The 27,543-nt window shown below is 55.6% G+C and overlaps 3 protein-coding genes across 12 annotated transcripts in view; all 3 read right to left on the bottom strand.

Moving 5' to 3' along the window:
* Positions 1-7,274, bottom strand: part of TPM3 (tropomyosin 3) — a 29,666-nt gene extending 22,392 nt beyond the window's left edge. For 2 of the 10 annotated variants that reach the window (XM_045086882.1, XM_045086879.1), the window contains exons 1-2: positions 7,064-7,272; positions 6,214-6,339 (exon numbers count right to left, since the gene is read on the bottom strand). In XM_045086882.1, coding sequence (XP_044942817.1) covers positions 6,214-6,339; positions 7,064-7,177 — 240 coding nt within the window. In that variant the 5' untranslated portion in view covers positions 7,178-7,272. Of the gene's footprint in view, positions 1-610; positions 702-1,011; positions 1,240-6,213; positions 6,340-7,063 lie in introns of those variants that run through there. The other 8 variants (XM_045086885.1, XM_045086884.1, XM_045086881.1 and 5 more) reach the window with 7 other exon arrangements.
* Positions 7,275-12,303: 5,029 nt separating this feature from the next.
* On the bottom strand, positions 12,304-17,039 carry CFAP141 (cilia and flagella associated protein 141). The gene is made up of 4 exons (XM_045086865.1): positions 16,928-17,039; positions 16,639-16,679; positions 13,009-13,138; positions 12,304-12,543 (listed from the first exon to the last, which is right to left on the bottom strand). The coding sequence occupies exons 1-4, from the start codon at positions 16,958-16,960 to the stop codon at positions 12,442-12,444; spliced, it is 306 nt and encodes a 101-aa protein (XP_044942800.1). The 5' UTR covers positions 16,961-17,039; the 3' UTR covers positions 12,304-12,441.
* Positions 17,040-17,628: 589 nt separating this feature from the next.
* Positions 17,629-27,537, bottom strand: CUNH1orf43 (chromosome unknown C1orf43 homolog). The gene is made up of 7 exons (XM_045086864.1): positions 27,133-27,537; positions 26,909-27,010; positions 23,595-23,712; positions 23,321-23,374; positions 22,542-22,708; positions 22,400-22,458; positions 17,629-18,448 (listed from the first exon to the last, which is right to left on the bottom strand). The coding sequence occupies exons 1-7, from the start codon at positions 27,196-27,198 to the stop codon at positions 18,253-18,255; spliced, it is 762 nt and encodes a 253-aa protein (XP_044942799.1). The 5' UTR covers positions 27,199-27,537; the 3' UTR covers positions 17,629-18,252.
* Between the last annotated feature and the right edge of the window lie 6 nt (positions 27,538-27,543).

Genomic DNA, 27,543 nt, shown 5'->3' with positions numbered 1-27,543 from the left:
ATCGGGACAGCAACAGAGTAACATCACTAGAGGCCACCTGGACCTTGACTTTGTCTGCATCACCCGCACGGCCGGGGTCAACCAGAAACCCTGACAGGAACCGGCGCTCCACCGACTCTCCGCCACACCAACTGGCTTATCAGCTCTGTTTGGAAGAAGGGTCTTAACCGGTTCTTAACCGGTTCAGCTTGCACTGATTACGCTTCGGCGATACAGGCCCGAGCCTGGAGCTGGCAGAGGTCCCTGCCTTCCAGGTCACCCCGCGCAGGGCTCGGCACGTCTCGCTGGCCGTCCGTCCGCACTAGCGCTGCGAGCGAGGCACCAGCCCGTCCTCCGCTCCTTCGCGCCGACCGCCAGGGTGGGTTGAGCGGCTGCCCCCGTAAGAGGAAAGAGCCCAGGCCGGAGGATGGGAGGCACTGCTGCGGCCTCCACCTCCTCCAGGCAGGGCACCGCGCTTCCTCTCCGCCGCCTGCTGCCTCATTTCCTGAGCAGGAGGGGGGCGGAAAAGCTGCCAGCAGGCCAGGCCGGGGGCTTTCCGGCGCTCCCCACCCCCACCCCGACCCGGCACCGCAAGTCCGCCCTGCCCCACCCAGACCAGGGAAGCACCCACCGCCCCTCGCTCTCCCTCCGCCGGAAACCTCTAACCAGAGCGAATTCCGCACCGCTCCCCGCCCCTCGCGGAGCAGTGGGGGAGGGAGCGGCCGCGGAGCCCCTCCCCCGGCCGCGCCCGGCTCCGAGGGGCGGAATGAATGAGCCGGGGAGAGGCGGCGGCGGCGGCGAACCCCGGCCGGGCCGCGAGAGGCTCCGCTCCCTCAAGGCGCGGGGCCGCTCAGCCGCTCAGCCAGGCGCCCCTCGGCCGCGCTGAGCCCCGCCCAGCCTCCGGCGCCAACTTCATCCCCGAGCCGGCCGCCCCCGGAGAACCGCGCTGCGCCGCGGCCCGGGGGCCGCCCCAGCCGGGGTCGCAGCCGCGGCGGCGCCCGCTCGCCCTCCCGCGCCTCGCCCTCGCCGTACCTGCTCCCGGGCCCGCCTCTCCCCTTCCACTTCCCGCTGCAGGCGCTCGGCCCTCTCCTCCGCGTCGTCGGCTTGCTGCTGCAGAACCTGGATCTTGCGCTTCACCGCCTCGATGGTGGTGATCCCGGCCATGGTGCCCGCCCAGCCCCGCTCGCGCTCGGCCTCCCGCTCCTCCGCTCGGCGCTGCCGCCGCTTCTCACCCCCACTTCCGCCTGCTCCGCCCTGAAATACCGGAACTCGCCCACCCGCCCGGATGTGACGTCACCGCCGCGCCCTGCCGCGCGGGGCCACGGGAGGACAGCCCGCCGCGCAAGCGCGGGGCGGGGCCTTCTCGCGCCAGCAAAGGCGGGCGGGGCCGCGGCGGGGACGAGCTGCGACGGCGGCGCGGAGAGCGTCGCGGGCTGCGCTCGGTTCGCGCCCGGCCGCGGCCACCCACCGCTCGGGGCGCCTTGTGTCCTCCCGCCGCGAGCGCCGCGGGCGCTTCTGCTTGCACCCGCCGCAGCCGGGGCCGGGGCTGGCGGGGCCCCTACTCCGCAGTGCCCCGCTCCGCCCCGTCCTTCCCAGGGCGGCCCGGGGGTCCTCGGCCCCCGCCCGGAAGCGGGTGCGGGGACCCGGGGGTGGGAGGAAAGGCCGCGGGGCCACTGCGCGTCCCGCGGGGCGTCCGTCTCGGGGCCGCGCTCTGGCCGCGCTCTGGCCGGCGCCCTCGAGAGTCGGCGCGGTGTACCCGCCGCAGCCGTCCGTCGCGCGGGCGAGAGGCGTCCTGCGCCCCCGCCTCGCCGGGAAGGAGCCCTCTAGGACGGGTCGCCGCCGCCAGGCCCGCGGCCGCGCTGCCTGGAGAGCCCTGGGACTGGGACGGCCTCTCCGGCGCCGCCACGCAGGCTGCTCGGAGGCGCAGGAGCGCGGACACCTGGACCCGGTGCTGGCGGCCCCGCGTGGGCACTCAGTCCTGAGTGCGGAGAGGCCGGGGCGGAGACGGGTGCTGCCCTCGGGGCCCGGTCCCGCGGACGCTCGGGCACAGGCTCCGTCTCCGCGCCTCCTCTTACAATACCGAGCCACGCGGTGCGGTGGGGAAACCGGGGGCGCGGGCCGATCGGACCGCCCTGCCCTTCAGGATGATCCCCTGTGACCCACAGAGTGACCAGCCCCGAAAACGGAAGGAAGCTGCTGCAGGTGCTCCCGAGGAGACGCTGAAAGGATTGGTTTCCTGGTTCGCTTTCCACGAAACACCAACACTGAAGGCCCGCGTTGGCAACCCGAGGACCCTCTCGCTCTTGAGAGCTTTTTCTGTGTCTTCACTTAATAAACTTCGTACAAACTAACTAAATAATTACATCTAAAAAAGTACGACGCGGTGCGCCTGGGGGGCTCAGGGGGTTAAGCCGCTGCCTTCGGCTCAGGTCATGATCTCAGGGTCCTGGGATCGAGCCCCGCATCGGGCTCTCTGCTCGGCGGGGAGCCTGCCTCCTCCTCTCTCTCTGCCTGCCTCTCTGCCCACTTTTGATCTCTCTGTCAAATAAATAAACAAAATCTTAAAAAAAAAAAAAAGTACGAAGCAATGAGCGTATTGAGAGGAAGCAATGGAGACAGTGATTTGCTTGACAGAGTAAGCTGTACACCGGTTTCTCTCTCCCACTCCCAGGAATTTGGGAGGAAGAACAAGGTTCCGAACCTTGGTAAACTACCCTGATGACCTAAGAATTTTCCATCTCTTTGGAGAAATGTGATGAGAGAGACCCTGGAAGCAGAAATGAGACGTTGTCATCTGGGTGACCGTCAGCAGGGGGCACTGTTTACCTCCCTTTGTCCTGGTGAAGTTGCGGGAGACCTTATCCAAGACAAACCCAAGACTGCTGAGAGCACCACTGCATTCCTGAGGCTGGTAGATGTGAACAGATAATCTTCTCTTGATCCAGGGAAACAGGTGGATTGACTCCTGATACCCTTTAAAGGCATGATGGATGGGCAGCAAGAGGCCCAGTGCTATTGTTTTCCTGGTGACCAACAATACAACAGTCTATCAGGTGTTCTCTGTCCATCCCTGGCTCTTAACCTCCCACCCCTTCCACGTCTGGTATGACCCTATGTTCCAAACATTACACTCTTCTTTCCCCTTGTTTTACGCTAATTAGCTTCTGACTTCACCTCGGGTTGAGAGGACCTTAGACATCGTTGGATAGCACTGGGAATGTTCTTACTGCCATTGAAGTGTACACTTAAAAATGGTTAAAATGGCAAATGTTACCTGGTTGTGTTGCAGTTCTTTTAAAAAAGGACCTCAGACAAATTCAGGGAGGAAAAACTGAAGTTTAGACTGACCTTGCCAACCCTTTGCCCTTTCTTTGTTCAAGCAATCCAAGAAATCCTGTGCTTTCCAGAAAAGCGGCTCAGATAACCAGAACTCACTGTGTGAACATGCACTGACTGACTCCCTCTCCTCTCCTTCTAACCTTTATATCTGCATCAAAGTCATATGCTCTGTTTGTTCATCTCAGAGGTGGAAGCTGGACTGACTGCGAAGGGCTTGGCCAGTTGTATGGGACACGGTGCCCTTCCCCACAAAAGACACCTGTCATATTGCTGATGACTCTGACCCTTGCTCTCGACTTTAAACCTTGCTGCCTACTCCTTAGTCAGCCCTTTTCTCAATTCCTATAAACACTTTCCTTCTGGGATCCTTTGAGGCAGGAATCTCCCGCCTTTTTCTGTAAAAGACCAGACTGTCAGTTTTTCTGGCTTTGCAGGCCCTGGGGGTGTAACTATTCCCTGGTCGGGAGGAAAACGAGAGAGGATATGTGAGTGAGTGGGCATATCATGTGCCAGTAAAAGTCTACAGAACTAGGCTGTGACAGGATTCACCTTACAAGTAGGAGTTGCTGACCCCAGCTTTGAGGAAAGAAACCCTTCCTCTTCCATTTCTTGTTCCCCAGCACACCTCTGCGGGCACTTACTGACTTGTAAGGAAAGCTCCCAGGGTAGGGGGGAGGGAGAATTTATTTATTTATTTTTAAAGATTTTATTTATTTATTTGACAGAGATCACAAGTAGGCAGAGAGAGAGGAAGGGAAGCAGGCTCCCCGCCGAGCAGAGAGCCCGATGCGGGGCTCGATCCCAGGACCCTGGGATCATGACCTGAGCCAAAGGCAGAGGCTTTAACCCACTGAGCCACCCAGGCGCCCCAGGAGGGAGAATTTAAATGAGTTTTTTTACCCTCTTATTACATACTGAAGTGGGTTTTGATGAATTCCAATACAAAGAGGAGAAACTCCTTCCAAGTGAATCTACCGAGTCCATGCTGTCCAGGTAGGGACGAGAGTGTGTGTTCAGCACGTGTGCAACAGCTTAGGACAGACAGAATTTATCCTCGGGAAATTCCTTTATCTTCCAAATAAAACTGAGGTATTGTCTAGAGCTTCTGATCTTTCTAGGGCAAACATGAAGTGGAAAGATCTAAGGTTCGACTTTCTCGTTCTCACTGCCCCTAGATACACCACCTCCATCCCACATGCTCTTTTCAGCCTCCAGAATCTCCCTGAGGGCCCTCAGCCAACATCTCACAAAACTGTCATTAACCTGGCACTGTGCTGGTTTGAGAAAATTCCTGTCCCTAGATCGGCCCAGTGGAGTCCGAGAGCCCTGTCCGTGTGCACCTGGAACCCTGGCCAGCCAATTCCAGCAGGCCCAGAGGCACTTGCCCAAAGCTCTGGAGGTAACCTGCATTCATTGAAGTTTTCTAGGGAGGGAGAATTAATAGTTTGCAAGGGACCAAACTTTGGAAACTATGAATATATATAATGTATATGATCTGCTTTACCTCTGGCCTCCCATATGACACATTCAACAACCCTCACCATGTTCCCTGACCCCTGAAAGTGCCAAAAAGCCAAAGAGGAGATGAGACACCTCACAATGGAGAGGCCCCATGTGAAGGTCTGGAAACATTTGTGAATGGCCCACATTGTGTCTCCAACTCTTTGCTAAAACCAAATGTGATTTTAAAAAAGTATGTGCTCGAGGCGCCTGGGGGCTCAGTGGGCTGGGCGTCTGCCTTCAGCTCAGGTCAGTCTTAGGGTCCTGGGATCGAGCCTCACATCGGGCTCTCTCCTCAGTGGGGGTCTGCTTCCTCCGCGCGCTCTCTCTCTGCCTGCTTCTCTGCCTACTTGTGATCTCTGTCAAATAAATAAAATCTTTAAAAAAAAAAAAAATCTGTGCTCCTTGGGGGCACACCACCAACTTTGTCGGTGGAGGTTAAAACTCGAGCTCAGGGTTGGGAATGCCAGCCTCACGCTGGGTATGAAGCCTTCTTAAAATAACTAAACAATACGTGCTTCTATTTTCCTGTTAACTTAGTGCTAAGAGTTGATGGCATTTCCGTCAATATCGGGACATTTTTTTGTTGCTGTTATGTCACTTTTCTTCCCAACATCTGATCTTCAACATCTGTAGCCTCTCATCTGTCATTGTGCTAATCTTCGAGTTTGAAGACAGAGGGAAGTAGGTGGTCTAGGGCAAACGTGACGTGGAAAAAAGATTTTTATTTCATGTTTGGTTGGGAAAATCCAACCCTGAGCCTAGAAAAGCTGAGTCATAGAACCAGTGCCCGGAGTAAGGTCTGGGGGTGACACTTTTACCCCATAGGGTTCCTTCTTGCTTCTACCGCCGTCTCTCAGAAAGCCTCTCTGCTGCCCTAGGAGCGATGCTCAGTACGGCCTCTCGGCAGCAGCAGGGCAGACACTCACATTAGCCCTGATAGATAAAGCCATATAGGGCCAGGGTCAGTGTGACCTCTTTTGTCCCATTGTGAAATCGGAGCCGGCTCCATGGGGCAGTTGAGAGATGAGAGTTTCCCTATTAATACACAGACCTCTGCGCCAAGTCTTGGACACAAAAGCTAAGAATGTGGCACGGGGGAGGGGGTGGGAAAAGTGAGAGCAATCTAGACTCCTTTGCTCGGGTCCTGAGAAACCTATAAGATTCCTGGGTGGAGGGTGAGACATCTGACTTCTCCCTGTGCTTAAGAACAAGTGTGCATGCCGTTACGAGAGCGTGTCAGCTCATATAAGATTATATGCAGAAATGCATGTGTGCGTCTCCGCTCTCTGAACCCCCGCGTATGCACGTGTGCAAGTGTGTTTGGGACGTAGTCCTGCCAGTGCAGCGCTCTGTGCGCGTGGACCAAACCCCTTCCGCCTCTCCAGCACTCACGTCAGCGGCCTTCTTCTCCGCCAGCTCCAGCTTCTCCTGGGCATCCTTCAGCGCTTCAGAGTACTTGTCCAGCTCGTCCTCCGTCCCTTTCAGCTTCTTCTGCATGGCCGCCAGCTCGTCCTCCAGCTGTGGGAGCCCCAGCAGTCACATACAAGACATGCACACAATGGGGCCAGCTCAGACCCGGGGCTCCTGGGCCCTGAGCGGCCTCTGAACCCAGCCTCGATGTTACCAACCCAAAAGAGATACACTTTCTCCCCAGCCACTCCCAGCCAACTGCTCCAGGACTTGTGCCTTGACCTGTGACCCTGGGATCTCTGACCCTAAGATGACCACGCCCTGCTGGATTTTCCTAGAAGACCCTGGGATGGGAAATGTCTCAGGGAGTAGGTGCCTGTGACTCCAGTTAAGGCCGGCTCTGTCAGTAGAGCTATGTGACTCTCGATGTCAGGGATGTAGGTTCGAGCCCCACCTTGGATGTAGAGATTACCTAAAAATACCATCTTTAAAAAAAAGTTTTTTAAGGGAAAAGAGATGCTACGCTACGTGCCAAGCTCCCACCTTTTCCTCTAGAAATCGGGTCCTCCCAAAACATGATTCCTGCCCCCCCCCATTTAGATCCAGCAGACACACCATGGCTCAGAGGGGGGTACTGGCTTTCCCAAGGTCATGCAGGCCATCTGCGGCAAACACCCTAGATGTTCTCTGTCCATCCGGGGAGGTTAGGAAAGAAGAGGGTCCCTCCCACCCAAAGAACAAGCAGACACAGGTGCTCACTGCCTCTCCCACGAGAGCTCTCTGCCTGCCAGTCTTGCTGGCCCGCAGGGAAGAGAAGCTGACAGGTGCCCACCTGCTTACTCCTCTCTTCCGCCTGCTTCTGCTCAGCTTCGGCTTGTTCCGCCCGGTCCAGAGCATTCTCCTTGTCCAGCTTCAACATCTGCATCTTCTTCTTGATGGCCTCCATCGTGAGCAGTGGCTGTTGGTGAGCTGACCCGTCAGCACTGGAGAACTGGAGACCGAGGCCAGAGGGGAAGGGGCTGCTGCCTGACCGACTAGAAGTCCCTCAGCCTTAAGTCTTTATCCCTACTCCTGGCTCCACCTCTGTTTCCTAATATGGTCTTTCTAGCTCCTTCCATCCCGTTATTGTCCTCCCTGGGGGAGTGCAGGGTGAGACACTTTGATGGACTGACATCACCAGCAAAGAAGAATTAGGGAACAGCTGAGGCTGATTTTAGACAATGGAAAGTGGGGGAGGGTAGAGGTTCTTCCTGACCCTGAAACTTTCCACTCTCAGGGCAGCTCTCTGGGTGTTCTAAAAGGCAAGGGCAGGGGAGAACACTGAAATAGAGAAGGGTACTTGGGCAATTCCAGATCAGTGAGTCTCCCCCAGAGTGTCCTTCTGTTTCCGGTAACCTCCCCCTGCCCGTGTTGGGTGGAGGTCAGATTGCGTTGGCTGAATTCTACCTTTTGATTCCCAGTGTTCGGGGAGCTTGAGCTCCAGTGAAGAGGAGGTCACTCGTGATCCTTGACAATTCCCCCAGATCCCCAGATCAAGTTACTGTGCTATTTCCAGAGTCTCTAATTGGCAGGGAGACATCATTCCTCCTCCTTTAGAGCCACAGGGATGCAGTAAACCGAGAGGGTTGGTATCTGGAAAGCTCTCCCAGAACTTCAAGTGGGGTGAGGGAGAGAAGCAGGGGAGGGTCCCCATCCTCTGGGTCGGATCATGCCCTCTGTTTGCCACTGTGATCTTTAAGTAGAACTTCCCTGGCCCCTCAGCCAAGCTCTGCCTGCTCCTGGCTTCCTCCTGACCCCTGCCCAACCCACTGCCCTGCTCGCAGCACGAATGTCTCCATCCCCGTCTCTGTTCTCCGGGCCTCCCTAGACCAGGTCATTCCTCCACTCGGAGCCTGTTACTGACAGGCGGCAACTGATCCTGGGGCGCCAGGGGAGAGGTGGGCCCCACTCAGGGTGACAAGCTGGGCCATCAGAGAGGAGTGTGAGGGGCTCTAGCTAGTCATTATGTCAAGGATAGCTAGCTCCTGGTGGCACAAAGGCCCAGCAGCGGGGTAACTGAGACCCCCACCGGGTCAGAGGGCAAAACTGGAGTCCACTCTTGAGAGCTTCTGGTCCCTAGAGGTAGGGGCAGAGAGACCCATCGGTTCACCCTGAAGGAAAGCAGAGAAGCCAAAGACCCCCCTGCCGGATGCGTGAGTGAGGAGCGAGGAAGTCCCAGGGACTGGAGGCAGCAGTTAACACGGGTGTGGGGAGTGTTGGATACAGAAAGTACAAGGACAGAAGGTCAGAGAAACATCCCTTCCAGTATACAGGAAAGATGCAGGGAGATTCGATCTTCAAATTCCAGCTCTCGTGCTCCCACACAGCCTCCAGCTTGGGACTGAAGTGCACGGAGTCGCCACCACTGCTTTTCCGGAGGGTCTTAGAGAGATGAGGTTGGGTACAGGAGCCCCAGAGCCCCAGAGGCTGATGCCGAATTGCCCGCCTCCGTGAGAGTATGTTCGATATTCAGTTGGCTCCTGACCAAACAACCCAATATCAAACATATCACACAGAAGCAGGCAGGAGAGCCTCGGGGGTCAGCTCCCTTCCGCCCCTCCAGCCACCAAGCATGTCTGGACCACAAGCCATCTCCTCGGGGAAGGACACTGGCCCCTGCTCTTCCCCTCCCGAGACAGCCGGCTCTTACTCTGACGCCGCGTGCGGTCCCTGCGTCACCCCCGCCCCCCGTCGGTGCCTGGCCTTTACTGGATCACGTTTGCCTAAACCAGGAAGCATGTCTGGCAGGGCTCCACGTCCGGGCACCTATCCTTTCCCAGGGCTCCCACACAGAGCTTCTGCCCCTGATGTCACGACCACAGTGCTGAGAGCCGGCCCGGCCACCTGCTGTCCTCAACCTCCTTCCCACTGCTCTGAGGCTTTCCGGGGGAAGGGGTAGGCGGCTTGCACACCCTGCTTCACCTCTCCAACAGCACTCCCGACCTTCCAGATCACCCCCAGCTGACCGCTTAGAGCCTCTGAGCTGACACCCTCCTGGACTCCTCCTGTTCCCTAAGTCTTACGAAGTAGCCCTGAGGAACTTCCAGAATGTTCCGCTGCTTCCTCCCATCACCTTGTCCCTTCTCACCTTCTCCCCATGTCTTCCAGGCATCCTTAAAGTCACCCTCGGATGTCCAGAAGAGAAGAGTGACCTGTCTCCTTGGTAGCCTCCAGCCTGGGCTCCGGAGCAGATGTCTGGTCTCTCCGGCCCGGCAGGATGGACTCAAGGGAAGGGCCCCACTCTGCCGGGAGGAAGCCCGCCATCCTGAGGGCTCTTCTCTTCTGGGGATTTTACTCTGAGAACTCCTGGCCTGGCTTTTCTAAGGGTCTGCCCTCATGGGGATCCAGCCGTGTTCCTTTCTGGGGGATTTTCTCTTCTGAAGAGGATCAGGTCTGTTGACTGTTCTGTGGCCAGCTGATGCTCCTCACCACTGTGGCAGAAAAGAGCCCAAGTTATAGCCTCGCCGGGCGGGCAGGGGGCTTGGGTGCAGGGGCAGGGGTGGGAGGAGTGTGCTGTGCTTCAGCCCCGGGCTTGTTCTGCGTGTCCTTGTTCCCATCAGTCTGGATTCCCACCCCCCCTGCAACACATACAGCAACCCTACAGTGCCCTTGATTGGAATCAATAGTTTGTCCAAAGCTCTAGTTGATTCCTGTTGTGTGGCTCTGGCTGCCCAGGGGAAGACAGACAAAAGGGTCTCCAAGCCCACGGTGGCCCTGTGCTGTTGTCTTCCGTCCTCGCTACTTCATGGCTCGTACTGGGGATGTGTAAGTTTTGCTTGTGACCATCTTTCCTACCCTTCCCCCCACATTTAGTTTCCTTCTCCGGGAACTTTGATTTCCCTGGCCAACCAGAGGCTGGGAAATGGTGAGCAGGAGGTAAAAGGACGAGGCCGAGCCTGGGAATAGTATTGACCTGCAAGAGAGGCTTTCTTAGGAGGCGTTGACTTTGGGGCATAACTAAGCGGAAGCATTGATGGCATCTCTCTTGCTCTCCTGGAGTGGCTTCCGTGCAGCCATTTCGAACAAGGCCGAGCCCCTCTGAGCCAGAGCAGACAGGCGAGGCAGCAGCCCTGGAGGAAGACGGGACGGGTGGGTGTGATGGGCTGAAACCCTCAGCTGATGTGATGAGAGCAGACAGAGCGGGTGAGGGGATCGGAGGAGATGGGCTCCCGAGGGGCCAAGCTGCCAATACAGGAGCCTGCCTGGCACTGACAAGCCCTGGGGAGAGAGGCCAAGGTCAGGGATCAAGGCCGAGGGGGCGGGGTGTCCTGTGGGTCCCAGTGGATAGAGGAAAGAGAAAGGAAGAAATTGCTGAAGGAGTGTGGTGGTGGGTGGGGAGCAGACGGGAAACGCAGGGGAAATGAAGAGGGAAAGGGCAGGAAATCGTCATTATGGCATTGGACATTATGTGCTACTGTGTGAAGGGAGGCATGGTCTCCATTTTACCAACAAGGAACTGTGACTCAAGGCCACTCGCCCCACACCGCGCATGCAGTAAGCATAGACACAGGGTTCAAAGCCAGATCTGCTGTGCTCCCCCGAGGCCAGGCTCCCCTAGATCTGCTGTGCTCCCCCGAGGCCAGGCTCTCCCGGGGAGCAGGAGTCGCAGAGCCGGCTGGGGGGCAGCCGCAGGTGGACGACAGACATGGAGGGATGTGGGGGCCGTGGGAGACCCAGCCTCAGGCTGGGGGTCGGATCCAGGCCACGTGCTCCTGCTTCTGTCCCTGACAACAGGGTCACCACCCCTTCCTCCCTCCCTTCTCTCTCTTTCTAGGGAGTGGAGGGGAGGGGCAGAGGCAGGGGGAGGGAATCCGAAGCCGACTCCCTGCCGAGGGCGCAGGGTTGGCTCTCGCAAGCCTGAGACCACGACCTGTGAGGAAATCAAGCAGTCAGATGCTCGACCGACTGTGCCACCCAGGAGCCCGTCGCCTGCCTGCCTTGTCCACGTCTGCCCCCCCACCCAGCCCGTGAGCCCCATGTCCTGTTGGTGCAAGAGCGTGTGAGTCACGGACTAACGATGCTTGGGAAGCGGCGCTGACGGCAGCTGGCGGACGGATGGATGCCCCGGCTGGAGAGGCGGGCATGGGATCAGGGACAACTCGGCTGCATAGAGGGTGGCCAGGGGCTGGAGAGGGGCATGCGAAGGGTCTGCCTGGGTCACAGGGGAGTCTGAGAGGGAGAGGGAGGTACCCGCTGTTGGGCACGCACTAGGCTTGCTCTGTGCACACCTCGCCTTATTTCATTCTCATAAAGCCCCTGTGACGGGTGTCATTCTCCCCACTTTCAGAAGAGGAAACCGAGGTTCAGAGAAGTAACTTACAGAACGGGACTATTACGGGATGAAACCGGACTCTGGGCCCACACCTGACTCCAAGCCCGCACGCTCCTGTGCACCCGCTGGCTCTCTGGGACCCTCCGCGGGAAGCGGAGCGAGGGGCGCGCGCGGGAGGGCGGGGCGGGGCCGGACAGCGGGGGCGGGGCCGGGGCGGGGCCGGGGCGGCGGGGGCGGGGCGGCGGGGGGCCTGCGGGGCGCACAGCCCCGGGGCGGAGGGCGGTGCGGGGTCCGTGAGGACAGCACGAGGGGGCAGCGGGGATGCAGACGGCGCGTGAGGGGCCAGGGAAGTGGGCCTGATGGTGCCCCCTCACCCGTCGCCCCCGACGCCCCCGGCGCCCCCCGTCACCCTCGTCACCGGCCGCGCAGCAGGGAGCTCCCAGGCCTGGGATGTCGTTTTCCGGAGACTGGATCTTCGTGAGCAGAGCCGGGGGCTCCGGACGCGCGTGTCCGGCCGGCGCTCTGCGGAGCTCTGCGGGCGCTGGGTCCTCCGGCGGGAACGCGCCCGACGGTCCCCCCAAGCCTCACGGCTCCTCGCTTCCCGCACCCGCCGGCCCACCGGCCTCGCCTCCGTGACACCTCGGGGCCTTGTCCGTTTGCGGCGGGGGCAGGTAGGAATGCGGGTCCGGGGGAGAGAGACCTGCCCCGGGCGCCCCGACACGCGGCCGCGCGGCGGGTCCCAGACGGACGCGACCAGAGAATGAGGCCTGAGGCGGGAGCACGACCCACGGAGCCGTTCTCGGGTTTATGGCCACGAACGAACAGTGTTGAGATCCGGGCACTCGGGGCCGAGGGACGCGCGTCCGTCCGCGCCGCGCGCTCCGCCGCTGCAGACGCGCTCAGAGCCTCTCCGCGCCGCGCGCTCCGCCGCCCGCGCCCAGCTCCCGGCGCCACCGGCGATGCTCCGCTTCCAGCAGCGCGCGCAGGGCCGCGCGACGGGCCTGCGGGCGGGCGGGGGTGAGGCCGGCCTGTCTCCCCGCTGGCTCTCCGGCTGCGTCCTCGCCGACGGGCACGAAGCTGTGCCAGAAGGCTGGGCAGCAGCGTGGACGCGCCCGTGGCGGGGAAGCCCACGCGCTCCCTCCCCGTGACAGCCCCGCGCTCAGCGGCCGGCCACCGAGGGCCCCGCGAACGGGGAGCTCTGCTGGGCCCCGGGGTACGGAGAGGACACCCTGCGGCAGCTGGGACTCCGGGGAGGGCGTCTCCCAGAGGCGGGTGCTGGGCACTGAGATGGGGGGAGCAAGGACTAGCCCGCCCTCTGCGACCTGAGAATGTGCACCTGCGGCTGAGCGCGACGAGGCTGTTAATGAAAGAGTCGCGGCTCTGGAACAGCGCAGAGAGGGAGCCCCGTGGGCATCGGCACAGGGCAGTGGCGGATGAGCCTTCCGGCCCCCCTCGCTAGAACTCACCGTCAGGAGTTGCCTGTGGGCCAGCGCTAACTCCTGTCCCAGGGTGTCCTGCAACCTCGCGGTAGCGTTCAGGTTTCTCCTCTGGCTGAGCGTCGTCTGCCACAGACAGCGAGCCTGCGAGTTTCGCCACCTGCCCGAGGGACAGAGGTAGGAGCCGGATGGGTTAGTTGGGAGTGGAGACACAAACCCCTCGGTGAGGCCCAGGGCCTCCAGGCCAGTGTCCGAGGACGGCGAGCTCCTTGAAAGGGTAACCGGAGCTAACTTGGAACCTGGGATGTGTCGAAGGAGCCATTTAATCATCACGACAGACGACTGTCACAGAAACCAGCATCTGCATTGTGCCGCAGGGAAACAAAGCTCAGGTGAGCTGCCCAAGGTGGGTCACTTAGTGGCAGGCACAGGTATCAGTCCTGTCTAAGAATTGATACCTTCTGTTATACCCTGATCCTCAACCTTAGCTAGACACATTCTAGAATCATTTGCTAAGGTTTTGTTTTTTAGATTTTTTAAAAAAGATTTTATTTATTTGACAGAGATCACAGTAGACAGAGAGGCAGGCAGAGAGAGAGGAGGAAGCAGGCTCCCTGCTGAGCAGAGAACCCGATGTGGGGCTCCATCCCAGGACCCCAAGATCATGACCTGAGCCGAAGGCAGCGGCTTAACCCACTGAGCCACTCAGGTGCCCTAGATTTTATTTTTAAGCAATCTCTATGCCCAGCGTGGGGCTCAGGCCCCCAAACCCAAAATCAAGAGGTGGACGTGCCACCACCTGTGCCAGCCAGGCATCGCCAAGATTGCTTTTTTTTTTTTTTTTTAAAGACTTCATTTATTTGAGAGAGAGAGAGGAGGGGTAGGAACAGCGTGAGACGGATGAGCAGACTCCACGCTGTGCACAGAGCCTGACTTGGGACTTGATCCCAGGACCTGGAGATCAGGTCCAGAGCCCAAATCAAAAGTCAGCCACCCAACAGACTGAACCCTCCCAGGTACCCCTAACACGTAAAAGGAGTATTTGTTTCTTACACACACACACACACACACACATGCACACACACATACACGCATGGTCTGCTTGGGTAAACCCTGTTGAAAAATTTTTTTTAATATTTTATTTTCAATTTATTTCATGGGGGAGGGGCAGAGAGGGAGGAGAGAGAAAATCTTTTTAAGATTTTATTTATTCATTTGTCACAGACAGATCACAAGTAGGCAGAGAGGCAGGCAGAGAGAGAGAGGAAGCAGGCTCCCCGCTGAGCAGAGAGCTGGATACGGGGCTCTATACCAGGACCTGAGATCATGACCTGAGCAGAAGGCAGGGGCTTAACCCACTGAGCCACCCAGGTGGCCCAGGAGAGAGAGAATCTTAAGCAGATTCCATCCTGAGTGCACAGCCTGACCCGGGGGGTCGAGCTCCCTGATGTAGTTTCAGAATGTTGGTGAGTCTGAAGCCAACTGCCAAAAAGAATTTTTTTTTTCTTTTAAGATTTTATTTGTCAGAGAGAGAGACAGAGAAAGCACGTGCACAAGCAGGCAGAGCGGCAGGTGGAGGGAGAGAGAGAAGTAGGCTCCCCTAGAGTAAGGAGCCTGATGCAGGACTCGATCCCAGGACTCTGGGACCATGACCTAAGCCGGGCGGCTCAAGGCTCTAACGACTGAGCCACCCAGGCGTCCCAAGAAAGAATTCCCAAGGCAGAACTCAGGATGTATCTCTGGCACAAAAAGCGGCTTTATTAATGCAGGGAAGGGTGGTGGAGCGGGTCTGAGGACTGGCTGTTGATATACTTGGGAGTTCAGGGAGGTTTTTCATATGCTAAAGAGATCCCAGAAGATACTGGAGGCCTCCCTTTGTCTAGTTTAGGTTTCTCCCTCTAGCAAGCCATTAACAGGAAGACAGTTGGGAGTTTCCCCCTGGAAGTTAGGTTATTGATAATAATGCTTTTTTTTTGGAAATCACTAAGGCATTTGTAAACTGAGGGAGACTCCCATCCTCCCGGGTGTGAAAGTGGAACCGGTTGTTTTCCTTCCCTCCCTCCAGAGCCGCCAGCACTGCCTGCGCAGTTTCTCGGACCCCACCGGACGGAGCTTAGTCCTCCTCTTTTCTGTTCCCTCGTCATCAGAACCCTGAGATCTCAACCCGAGCCAAAACAGAGTCCAACATGTAACCAACTGAGCCACCCAGGTGGCTCTTAAAGATTTTTTTAGAATTATTTATTTTTAAAAATTTTTTAAAGATTTTACTTATCTGACAGAGATCACAAGTGGGCAGAGAGGCAGGCAGAGAAAAGAGGGGAAGCAGGCTCCCCGCTGAGCAGAGAGCCCGATGTAGGACTCGATCCCAGGACCCTGAGATCATGACCTGAGCTGAAGGCAGGGGCTTAACCCACTGAGCCACTCAGGTGCCCTGAAAATTTTTCTATCATATACCAGTAAGTATAGTAGTATTACCTTTTTACTATGAATCCATATGTTTACATAAGTTGTATTACTTAACAGTTTGGACTTTTCCTACTGGCACATAGAGGTTTGCTCTTTCCTGTGTAAAGGCTGGCTAGTATGTTTATGTCCTAATTTTACCAGCTCGACAGTTTCTACTTTTTAATTTTTGGTGGTTTATTTCTTTTGAAGTCATCTCTACACCCAACTCCCCACCTGGAGATCAAGAGTTGCCTGCTCTACCTACTGAGCCCGCCGGGTGCCCCCTTCCCCACTTCTGCCAGCGAGGCCATCTGGAGCACCTGGTGCCGGCACCTTCTCCAGCTCTCGCAGGGGCGCATGCATCAGGCCGGCCAGGCATACAGTTGCCGGTTCTGAGATGTGAATTTTGAGATCTTCAGTTTTGATCGATTTCATCGTGTCTTTGTAAAAAGACTCCATGAGTCTGGACTCCCACTAAAATGACATGCACTTGCTCCCTCATGTCCTTGCTGGCTCCTGGTATTGATTATATATTAATAACCTGTGAAACCTTTAAAAATGGGCCTCTTGGGCGCCTGGGTGGCTCAGTGGATTAAGCCGCTGCCTTCGGCTCAGGTCATGATCTCAGGGTCCTGGGATCGAGTCCCGCATCGGGCTCTCTGCTCAGCAGGGAGCCTGCTTCCTCCTCTCTCTCTGCCTGCCTCTCTGCCTACTTGTGATCTCTGTCTGTCAAATAAATAAATAAAATCTTTAAAAAAAAAAAAATAAAATAAAAATGGGCCTCTTCTACCTGATCCCAGGCCACCGCAGTCAGAGTCTTTCGGGTTAAGACCTGAGCACCTGTGTTTCCAAAAGCTCCCAGGTGACGGAGAGACGTACAGCCTCATCTCCTCACTCACGGCGTACTTACCGCACACCTACCACATGATCAACACAACAGATACTTGCATTCTACTTAAAAAAATGAACACAAACTTCATCTCCTTTTCCTTCAGGCAACAGGCAGACGGATAATGAAGGACTGTGCACTGTGCAGGCAGCACCCCCTGGGGGCACTGAGAGGCCGTCCCTGGGAAAGGCTGCTTCTGCCCCCCACACAGTCCGTTCCTTCCTGAGGAGTGCAGGCAAGCATGGTATCTGAGAGGCGGCTGCAGGGGGACACGAGGGCGACAAGATCAAGTTGAGGGGGAGGGAAGGGACAGAAATAGACATTACCTGTCTGCCATCTTCTTAAATCCCAGGACCCTTTGAAAATCCTGCAAAAAAAGCAAGTTGCTCATCTGGCTTGATGTCCAGCACCCCACCCGTGCACCCTTCACGTGGACCTCTCTTCTGACAGGGAACGGTCACTTCCTCGGGGGCGGGAGAGCCAGAGCGCTACTCCGTTCAGAACAGACCAACGAAAACATGCAGGGAAGAGCTGGTATGCAGCAGCCAGCCATTACCTCAGGGGCCCCTCAGGAAACTGCCTCTGGTCAACCCAGCCCCTTCCAGCTCTGCGCACCTCTTCGACTTTTGTCACCTTTCTCACAGACATGTCCACAAGCTGGCGGGACGCAGGCTCAGGACGTGAAGCAGGATCTCCCTTCTGTCTGGTCAGTCACCCAGGATTCAGTAGTCCTAGCAACACTTTCACCTCCAACAACACACCCCAGGCCTAGGACTTGATTGGTCACCTTGCCTGTTGCCCCGGAGAGCTTAAGAGAATCCTGGTTCTCCTGCCTTCTATCAGTGACAGAGGCAATTCTAGGAGCAAGGACCAAAGTTCCTAAAGGTTTCTTCTGTGGGGTCCCAGTATGACCCTAAGTCCAAAGGACATATTCTGTGCCTGTTTCATTAAAAGGTAACTACAGGCCACCTGGGTGGCTCAGTAGGGTAAGCATCTAACTTGATCTCGGTTCAGGTCATGATCTCAGGGGCAGGAGACTGAGTCCCACCTTGGGCTCTGCTCTCAGTGGGGAGTCTGCCCCCCCCCCATGCTCATTCTGTCTTGGGAAAAAAAGGGGAGGGGCACCTGGGTGGCTCAGTCATTAAGCATCAGCCTTTCCTTCAGGTCATGATCCAAGGGTCCTGGGATCGAGCCCCTCATCGGGCTCCCTGCTCAGTGAGAAGCCTGCTTCCTCCTCTCCCATTCCCTCTGCTTGTGTTCCTTTTTCTTGTGCCTTGCTTTCAAATAAATCGTAAACTATAAAGAAATGAGTCATATACTTTTAAAATTGTTCATTTTATTAAATAATCTAGAATGTCAGACCAGTGCATTGGTCTGACACTTCTTCCCTGTCCCACAGCATCCCCAGGAAGCGTAGGGGCATGGGATTCGGTTAGGCTCCAGCGCTCCCTTTATTCAAGACAACATGGAAAGAAAGCCCAAAGCGGATCCTTGCATATCAGGGAAGCCGCGTTCATCTTTCAACCGCCTCTAAAGAGGAAGAGGTCTCAAACCCAAATGGTCCCCATGAAATTATGTAGGACACGGCAGACATGGAAGACACCAGTCCACACCATCCCAACTCTCACTCTTAGCATTATTTCTAGTTTGGAAAAGGGGGAAAAAAACAGATGAACTATAATAAAAATGAAGTGAGCATTTTTAAGAAAACATTGATGGAAACATCTGAATTCAACTCCAGAAAAAAGTGCTACCAAGGGAAAATAAAGTCCTGAATTCCTGAAATGGGCTCTAAGAACTAGCTGGAGAAGGATCCTCCAGGAATGAACCCTAAGAGCTCTGGACACTGTAGGAGGTCAGCAGACCCGGGCCCACCAGCCATGTGACCTGAGGCCAGGGGCCCCAGCGGCAGCAGCAGTCCCAGCGGCGGCGGCAGCCCCTCACAGAGTACTTTCCAGGGTGTTATAGTTGTCCTTAAAGCTCTTCAGTTCAAGGAAGTGCTTGGCACGTTTACTCTTCTGACTGGAGGGGAGGTATGTCACCTGGATGGTCGCCGGCGAGACTTCAGGAGACTGGGTCAAGTCTTTGGCCGCCGACTGGTGCTGTCGTTGCGAACTCCCACTTCGCGCTTTGACCCTGGAGCACAGAGGGAGGGCAGCTTAAGGAGAGAATGAGGACTAACACAACAATACAATTTTAAGGCTCATCCATTCTATAAATGTAGCTGCAGCTGCAGATGACCTCTGTTCTTGTCCTACCTTCTCTCTTTATTTATTTGACAGAGATCACAAGTAGGCAGTGAGACAGAAGGAAGCAGGCTCCCTGCCGAGCAAAGAACCTGATATGGAGCTTGATCCCAGAACTCTGGAAGTCATGACCTGAGCGGCAGCAGCTTTAACCCACTAAGCCACCCAGGTGCCCCCTTGTCCTACCTTCTAAACTAGTTACTAAAACCCCATCTGATAGCTTAGAAGTAGCAGAGAAACCAATTTTCCCACTGAGTCCCTGATTCTGGCTCAACATTTTCATTTCACTATGAAGAAAACTTTTAATTCTGCTGATTTCCCTAATGTGTGTGTGCTGCAAACATACTCCCAGTCCAAAACAGTCCCTTGGAAACTGAAGAACAAAAAATAAGAAACTCAAGTAGCTACTGAGTACTTCTGACATGTTACATTAGACTTGGTGTTTTACCAACATCTAATTTACTGATATCCCAGTATCTCTGTGATGTAACATCCTCATTTTCCAGGTTAGGAAACGAAGAGCCCCCCCTTGCCTGAGGTCACAAAGCTATCAAGTGACAGAGTTGGGGGGCACCTGGGTGGCTCAGTGGGTTAAGCCGCTGCCTTCGGCTCAGGTCATGATCTCAGGGTCCTGGGATCGAGCCCCGAATCAGACACTGCTTGGCAGGGAGCCTGCTTCCCCTTCTCTCTGCCTACTTGTGATCTATCAAATAAATAAATGAAATCTTTAAATAAAAAAATAGGGGTGCCTGGATGGCTCAGTTCGTTGGGCGTCCGCCTTCAGCTCGGGTCATGATCCCGGGGACCTGGGTTTAAGTCCGGCATTGGGCTCCCTGCTTGGTGGGAGCTTCTCCCTCTCCCTGCCACTCCTGCTTGTGCGTGCACGCGCGCTATCTTTCTCTGTGAAATAAATAAATAAAAACCAAGGTAGGGTGCCTGGGTGGCTCAGTGGGTTAAGCCGCTGCCTTCGGCTCAGGTCATGATCTCAGGGTCCTGGGATTGAGTCCCGAATCGGGCGCTCTGCTCAGCGGGGAGCCTGCTTCCTCCTCTCTCTCTGCCTGCCTCTCATCTCTCTGTCAAATAAATAAATAAATCTTAAAAAAAAAAAAAATAAAAAAAATTTAAAAAACCAAGGTAAATAAAAATCTCTCTGTCCTTGTGGGGCATCTGGCAGCTGCAGTAGAACGACTCTTAATCTTGGGGTCTGGAGTTCAAGTCCCACTTCAGGCATAAATAGGGGTACCCGTGGCTGGCTCAGCTGGAGGAGCACGTGACTTTCTTTTTCTTGTTTAGAAAAACAGCATGAGTGGGAGGGGCAGAGAGAAAGGAAAAGAGAATCTCAAGCATACTCCCAAGCTGAGCATGGATCCCAATGCGGAGCTCGATCCCAGGACTCCCAAGATATGACCTAGGCCAAAACCAAGAGATGCTCCACTGACTGCCACCCAGGCAGCTAGCACTTGACTCTTGATCTTGGGGTCTTGAGTTCAAACAAATAAATGTTTTAAAATAATAATAAAAAAAATAAAAATTCAGTCCTTGTTGCTAGTTTTAGTGAGAAAGTTGCAGTGAGTGATGAAGAGAATGGACTCCAAAATCCAACAGACTTGCACCCAACTATCACTTTTTTTAAGAAAGATTTGTTTACTTGACAGAGAGAGGGAGAGATCACAAGTAGGCAGAGAGGCAGGCAGAGAAAGAGAGGGAAGCAGGCTCCCCACTGAGCGGAGAGCCCGATGCGGGGCTCGATCCCAGGACCCCGGAATCATGACCTGAGCTGAAGGTAGAGGCTTAACCCACTGAGCCACCCAGGCACCCCTATACCCATTTATTTCTGAAAAGATTTTATTTTATCTGAGAAGTTTGAAGCGGTGAGGGGTGGGAGGTTGGGGGAACCAGGTGGTGGGTATTAGAGGGCACGGACTGCATTGGAGCACTGGGTGTGGTGCAAAACAATACTACTATGTTGAAAATTAATTAATTAATAATAATAATAAAAGATTTTATTTTGGGGGTGCCTGGGGGGCTGTCATTAAGTGTCTGCCTTTGGCTCAGGTCATGATCCCAGTGTCCTGGGATTGAGTCTCACATCGGGCTCCTAGCTTGGCAGGAAGCCTGCTTCTCCCTCTGCCTCTGCCTGCCACCGTCTGCCTGTGCTCGCTCACACTCTCTCTCTCTGACAAGTAAATAAATAAAATCTTCAAAAAATAAAAAACATTTTATTTTTAAATAATCACTGCACCCAATGTGGGGCTTGAACCCACAACCCCACAATCAAGAGTCACATGGTCTACTGAGCCGGTCAGTCACCCCAAGAACTTAATTTTTAACATACCTGTGGTAAAATACACCCAAAATTTACTGTCATAGCCATTTTTAAATGTTTCCGTTGAGCAGTGTCAAGCAGCACTGTGCAGCCGACCCACAGCCCATCTCCAGCATTCCTTTCATGCAGCAAAACCAGTGCTCTGTTCCCATTAAACCCTAACCCTCCAGCCCCTGGTACCCACCAGGTCCTTTCTAGCCTTATGAATTCGATGACTCTCGAGACCTCAGATGAGTAGAACCATAAGGTACTTGTCTTTCAAAGACTGCAGTTTCAACACGCCCCCTGACTTCCAGACTAAGCACCCATCTCACCCTGTCCCCTGCAGTTTCACTCCCGCTCTGAGCAGTGTGTACTAGACCCTTTGTGTTTGGAAAAAGGTAGTTTATTTTTAAGGACAGAAACAAGAAGGGACAGACACCCCTTATCTTCTGAGAAAAAACCGTATGTGCTTTCAACACAGCAGAAGACAAGAGGTGGCTCTTCTCAATGCCAATAAGATTTTACTCTATACTGGCTTTCCCTCTTCACTCTCTCAACATTTGCATGAACAATACAATGAAGCTACGTTAGTGCACATGTAAAACGATGCCAGACAGGGCGCCTGGGTGGCTCAGTGGGTCAGGGCCTCTGCCTTCGTCTCAGGTCATGTTCCCAGGGTCCTGGGATGGAGCCCCACATAGAGCCCTGCATGGGACGCTCTGCTCAGTAGGGAGCCTGCTTCCTTTCCTCTCTCTCTGCCTGCCTCTCTGCCTACTTGTGATCTGTCAAATAAATAAAATCTTAAAGAAAAAAAAGAAGAAAAAAAAAGAAGAAAAAAAAAAAGACGCCAGACAGAAGTCGGGATTCCAGTATCACACTCAACATCTACAACTACAGTCATGCCCTTAGTTTCAGACAAAGTTCCTAGTCATCTAAGTTCTTATAAAAGTGGATGGCACTGGGGCGCCTGGGTGGCTCAGTGGGTTAAGCATCTGCCTTCGGCTCGGGTCATGATCTCAGGGTCCTGGGATCGAGCCCTGCAACAGGCTCTCTGCTCTGCGGGGAGCCTGCTTCCTCCTCTCTCTCTCTGCCTGCCTCTCTGCCTACTTGTGATCTCTGTCTGTCAAATAAATAAATAAAATCTTAAAAAAAAAAAAAGAAAAAAAGGATGGCGCTTAACTGTTACTTTTATCAGACTAAGACATGTAAGGATGACACTGGAACCCTGGAAGAGAAGGAAATCTCTATACTGAAAAACCTCATTCCCTTTATTGATAGCAATGCTACACCACTTCTGACATTTTACTCACCTGGACTAAAAAAAATTGAGGGGGAGGGGCACAAAAGTAGGAGAGGTTCTCCCTCTGTAAGCTTGTAGAGCAACACATGCTTTCAGATGTGAGGGCAAGGCAGAACCGGACAACCCATCACCGTGGTGTCGTGCCCCATAAAGGGCATCCCGCCTGGGGGGTGTGCGGCAGCTCGACCGCCCTCTCCAACCAGGCCCTCCAACGTAGTCCCCTTCACACTTACACAGTAGCCAGCTCGCTCAGGGCCTCCTGGTAGCGCAGGTACTCACTCTGGCCAAAGACCTGAGCAAAGAGGAAGGGCAAGAGGCCCTCAGGCTGGGGTACTCCTTTAGTTCCCTGAAGGAGAAAGTGGCCACCCCACTTACCCCTGTCCCATAGCGGGCCGTCTCATAGCCATCCAGCAAGGTATCGACGAGGGCCTTGCGCACGCCCTTGAAAGGGGTACTAGTGTTCCGGAGATCTAGCAGGTAGGAGCGGAAATTCTTGCCCAGTAAGGAACGGGGATGCCTGCCTTCAGCGTGAAATGGTATCTCTGCGCAGATAACAGACGACAGTGCTAACACTTCTCCCACTTATCAGTTGTTTCTAGTTAATCTCCCAAGTTCAGAAATGGGTCCAACAACTGACTGAGTTTGGGGGAATTCTAATAGAATGAAGACGACCACAGGTATAAAGCTGGTCTGAGTGGTCACCCGGTGGTGGGAACACAGCTGTAAGCTACGTCAATGGTTCACAATACTGTCCCCATCCAATTTACACCCCTGGCTCTGAAATACAAACCAGGTTTTATCAGAGAGGAAGCATATTTGACAATGGTCACAGAACAGAAAAAACTCAAGAACCATTTATCTTGGTCTTACTGAAAAAAGCATATGTCACCTGTCTTTTGTGGAAAAAGCAGTCAGTCACCACCACCCCGTCAATGAAGCCGAAGGTCTATGAACAAATGCACTCACTGGAAAGTAACGTGCCTCTGTCACTTCCTCAGACAAAACGATAACCTGGTACTCTCAAAACTCTAGGAAATTCCTCCGAGCCGGAGATCCGAGAAAGGGCCGGATATAATATATACACAGAGAGGGCTTCCTCCCTCTTCCCCAGGTGAGCCTCCAGGGTCCTGACCATCCTGCTGGGCAGGCCTTACCGGAGGCGCGGATGGCATCCAGCGCTTTCATCCTGTAGAGATAGTTGTAGCAATCTGTTGAGAGAGAGACTGGTCACAGACTTAATTAACCTCAGAAGACTTTCCAAACTTCAGCAAGCTAATCAACAGCTTCCCTGAATCGGACAGGTACCCAGCAACAGAGGAACCACAGGTGAAGGTTTTGCCAGGGGCTATGCTAACAGCTTGGAGAGCAAGGAATTCTGAACTTGGGAGGATTCCTCACTGAAGTATCCTCCAAGAGCACGCCACGTACTCTGATTTCCCTGGGTTTCTAGCTGTAGCAGTCTTGCATCACCATCTGCAAGGAGCTGAGGCTCATACTTGATATCTTGAACCCTGGACAGCCGGATATCAATTTCCTCTTTTAAGTCCTGTTCACACAGAGAAAAGAACATGCCATCACTTACCCTATACTCTGCTTTCCATCACCCTGGAAATGGGGCAGAGCAAGTGAACAACTAAGACAAAAGCAGGCTGATAAAACTGCCAGGTTAAGACTAAAAAACTTTCTTCTTTTTTTAGTATTTATTTATTTGACACAGAAAGAGAGAGAAATCACAAATAGGCAGAGAGGCAGGCAGAGAGAGAAGGGGAAGCAGGCTCCCCGCTGAGCAGAAAGCCCCATGTGGGGCTAGATCCCAGGACCCTGGGATCACAACCCGAGCCAAAGGCAGAGCTCAACCCACTGAGCCACCCAAGCGCCCCTACGTTAACTCTTTTAAGCAGGTAATTCACATCCATGGTGTAAAATTCACAAAAGGCTCTAAAGCCAGCCCCCATGTACCCAGAAGCAACCACTGTTAATAGTTCCAAGCTCATCTCTTACTTATGAGGGTTCCAGAGCCCCAACAGATTTTCTTCTTGTAACTTTTTATTTTTAAGTAGGCTCTACACCCAGTATGCAGCCCAATGTGGGCTTGAACTCAGAGATCAAGACCTGAGCTGAGAGTTGGAGGCTTGACTGACTGAGACAGCCAGGTGCCACTTCTTGCCATTTTAGAAACTTCCAGGGTGAATTATATATGGAATATGTGTTACATACATTTTAAGTAATCATAAAAATCATTAAGATAAACACCTACATCCACTATCCTGTTTATGAACTATAATGTTACCAGCGGCTGTGAAGTCTTGCATGCCTACCCTGATTGAATGCAACCCCCAATGTTAATTTGTCAACAACCTGGTTTTTCTTTTTAAAGTTTTTTTTTTTTTTTTAGATTTTATTTATTTATTTGTCAGAGAGAGCACGAGTGAGAGCGAGCACAGGCAGACAGAGTGGAAGGCAGAGTCAGAGGGAGAAGCAGGCTCCCTGCGGAGCAAGGAGCCCGATGTGGGACTCGATCCCAGGACGCTGGGATCATGACCTGAGCCGAAGGCAGCTGCTTAACCAACTGAGCCACCCAGGCGTCCCAACCACCTCGTTTTTCTTTACTGTTTATCACATCAACCTAAACAAGATGTTTAGCTTTGCCTGGTTTTGAACTTTACACAGATGGAAAAAATGTTTTGAATTCCTCTGCAACTTGAATTTTAAAATTTTAAATACTTGGGGTGCCTGGGTGGCTCAGTCAGTAAAACGTCTGCCTTCAGCTCAGGTCACGTTTCCACCATCCTGGGATCGAGTCCCTGCTCAGCGGAGAGCTTGCTTTTCTCTCTCCCTCTGCTGCTCCCCTTGCTTGTGTGCTCTCTGTCAAATAAATACCTAAGTAAAATCTTTAAAAATTTTTTTAAATACTTTATTGCGACAGGTTGACCTTACACGTGATAAAACACATCCAATTTGTGTGTATTGATGATTCTGACAGATGAATACACCCACTCAACCACCGTTAAAACCAAGGTACTCAACATTCCCATCACCCCAAAATGCTGTCCAATCCCTTTGCAGTCAACCTATCCTTCCCTGCTCCAGACAAGTTATGTACTTTCTACTGATGTAATTCTGCCTATTGCAGAATTTAATATAAACCGAATGGAACAAAAGTTTTACGAATGACTTTCTCGTTTTTTTCATCCAGCATGTTTTTAAAATTCATTCAACTTCGTAATTTTTTTCATTCGAAAAGGTTTTTAAAAAAAGACTTAGGGCGCCTGGGTGGCTCAGTGGGTTAAGCCGCTGCCTTCGGCTCAGGTCATGATCCCAGGGTCCTGGGATGGAGCCCCGCATCTGGCTCTCTGCTCGGCGGCGGGGAGCCTGCTTCCCCCTCTCTGCCTACTTGTGTCTACTACTACCACTGTCTGTCCAATGGATAAATAAAATCTTTAAAAATAAAGTAAAATAAAAAATTAAAAAAGACTTTGACAGAAACCACAAAGAAGCAGAGGGGCGGGGCGGGGCGGGTGGGGGCGGAACAGGCTCCTCGCCGGTCGGAGAGCCTGACGCGGGGCTCCATCCCAGGACCCTGAGACCATGAGCCGAGCCCAAGGCAGAGGCTTAACCCCTGAGCCCCCACCCCCCCCCCGGCGCTCCTGGGTCAGGGCTTCAGGGAGTTCACGCGTCCGCGTCGCTCGGCTCCGAGCTGACCCGTTGGGCACTCCGGGATGCGTCCCGGTCAGCACCGCTCCGGCGTCGGGGCTGCAGTTCCTTCTCCAACGTCACCACCTCGGCCACACCGCCCGGGGCACTCGTCCGCCGCTGCAGCCGCACCGCGAAGACCCAGCGCCCCGCGGGTCCGGCGCAGGCGCAGCCTCCGTGCGGGGGACCTGGGGCTCCCTCCGGCGCTTCCCCCGGCGCCGCGCAGGCCTTTCAAAGCGGAAGGTTCTCATCGGGTCCGGGGACGCCTCCACCCCTCCGAGTCGGGGCCGGACCGGGAGCTGCCGGACGCCGGCCCCGCGCCCTCGTCCGGAGGGCGGGTGGCCCTGGGAGAACCGAGGCCGGTGGAAGCAGCCGTGCCCCGGCTTCAGGCCACAACACGTTCCTGCCGGTTGTCCGCGGACGACCCCGGCCGGGAGCGGGGGCCGAGCAGTGAGCGCGGAGCCGAGGGGGCGCGGCCGCGGCGCTCAGCCCCGCGCTACCGGCCCTGCCTTCCCTGTGCGCAACACCCGCCCGCCCGCCGCTCGCCGTCGAGGGGAGACCGGCCACGACCCAAGGGGACACCCATCCAGCCTGCGGGACACCGTCCCCGGAGAGACGCGAGGGCGCGGGCGGGCAGGGGCGCGCCTGCGGCGGGAGGAGGGCGAGGGCGGCCGCGCACCCCTGCGGCCCGACCGCAGCCAGACGCCGCGCCCAGGGCGAGCCCCGAGCGAGGGCGGCCGGCGCCGACAGGTCCGAAGTCCGCCCGCGGGACTCGCGCGCGCAGACCAGACGCTGGTCCTCGCCCCGGATTCGACCGGCTTCCCGCAGAGCGGACGGGCGGGCCGGGCCGGGGCGGGGCGGGGCGGGGGCACCTGAGGCGGTCGCCCCGAGACGCCGCGCGGGGCCTCGGCTCGGCCCGGGGCCTCCGCCCGCACCCGCCGCCGGCCCGGCCCGCGTCCCGCGTCCCGCCCCGCGTCCCGCCCGCCCGCGCCGGGGACGCCCGGCCTCCGCAGCCCCCTCCCGGGCCGCCTCGGGCCGCGAGCGCCTACCTTGGGGGCGTTGTGCCCCACAGGGACATGAGGGCCCCGCCGCGACTTCATGGCGAAGCGCATGATCTGCCTCTTGACGAAGATGAACAGCAGCACGAACACCTGTCCGGGGGCGGAGGGCGCCTTAGTGAAGCGGTACCGACACGCGGCTCGCCTCGCTCGCCAAGGCCCCCACGGGGCTCCCAGGGGCGCGCGGGGGCGGGCCGGGGCGGGGGTCCGCTCACCAGGCTGCCGTAGGCCATCACCAGCACGACATTCACCCCCGACAGCCAGTTACTGCCGGACGCCATGGCCGCGCCCGCCCCCCCTCCGGCCCGCGCACCGCTCCGGGTCACCCGCCGCCCTGCCTCGTCAGCCCGGGCTCGGCCGACGCACGGGCGCTTGGGCTCCCTGGAATCCCTCGGCCATTTCCTCACGGGGAAAGACCAAGGCTGACCCGGCCCCAAAACATGGCGGACGGGAAGCCTCCCGCTCCCCCCAACACGTGACGGAGGCCCGCACCGGCCCCGCGGGCTGCGCGCGCCGAGGCGCTGAGCCGCGCAGGAACAGGAAGCGGAGGCAGCCAGTGCGTCACGCGGCCGAGGCGGGGGGTGGGGGGGACGCCCGGAGCCGCAGCGCAGCGCGGCGGCTCGTGG

The sequence above is a fragment of the Mustela putorius genome, unplaced genomic scaffold (genome assembly GCF_011764305.1).
Source record: "Mustela putorius furo isolate JIRA1106 unplaced genomic scaffold, ASM1176430v1.1 tig00000997_pilon_pilon_pilon, whole genome shotgun sequence".
NCBI lineage: Eukaryota > Metazoa > Chordata > Mammalia > Carnivora > Mustelidae > Mustela > Mustela putorius.
This window is presented reverse-complemented; position numbering and strand designations above follow the sequence as displayed.

Coding starts and splice junctions, on each gene's coding strand:
- CFAP141 (XM_045086865.1), bottom strand. CDS start 16,960: ATGTCTGTGAGAAAGGTGACAAAAGTCGAAGAG. Junction 16,680..16,927: donor AGGTGACAAAAGTCGAAGAG/GTGCGCAGAGCT, acceptor CTTTTTTTGCAG/GATTTTCAAAGGGTCCTGGG. Junction 13,139..16,638: donor TTTAAGAAGATGGCAGACAG/GTAATGTCTATT, acceptor TCCCTCGGGCAG/GTGGCGAAACTCGCAGGCTC.
- CUNH1orf43 (XM_045086864.1), bottom strand. CDS start 27,198: ATGGCGTCCGGCAGTAACTGGCTGTCGGGGGTGAATGTCGTGCTGGTG. Junction 27,011..27,132: donor TGATGGCCTACGGCAGCCTG/GTGAGCGGACCC, acceptor GCCCCCGGACAG/GTGTTCGTGCTGCTGTTCAT. Junction 18,449..22,399: donor CTGAGCGAGCTGGCTACTGT/GTAAGTGTGAAG, acceptor TCTGTGCTCCAG/GGTCAAAGCGCGAAGTGGGA.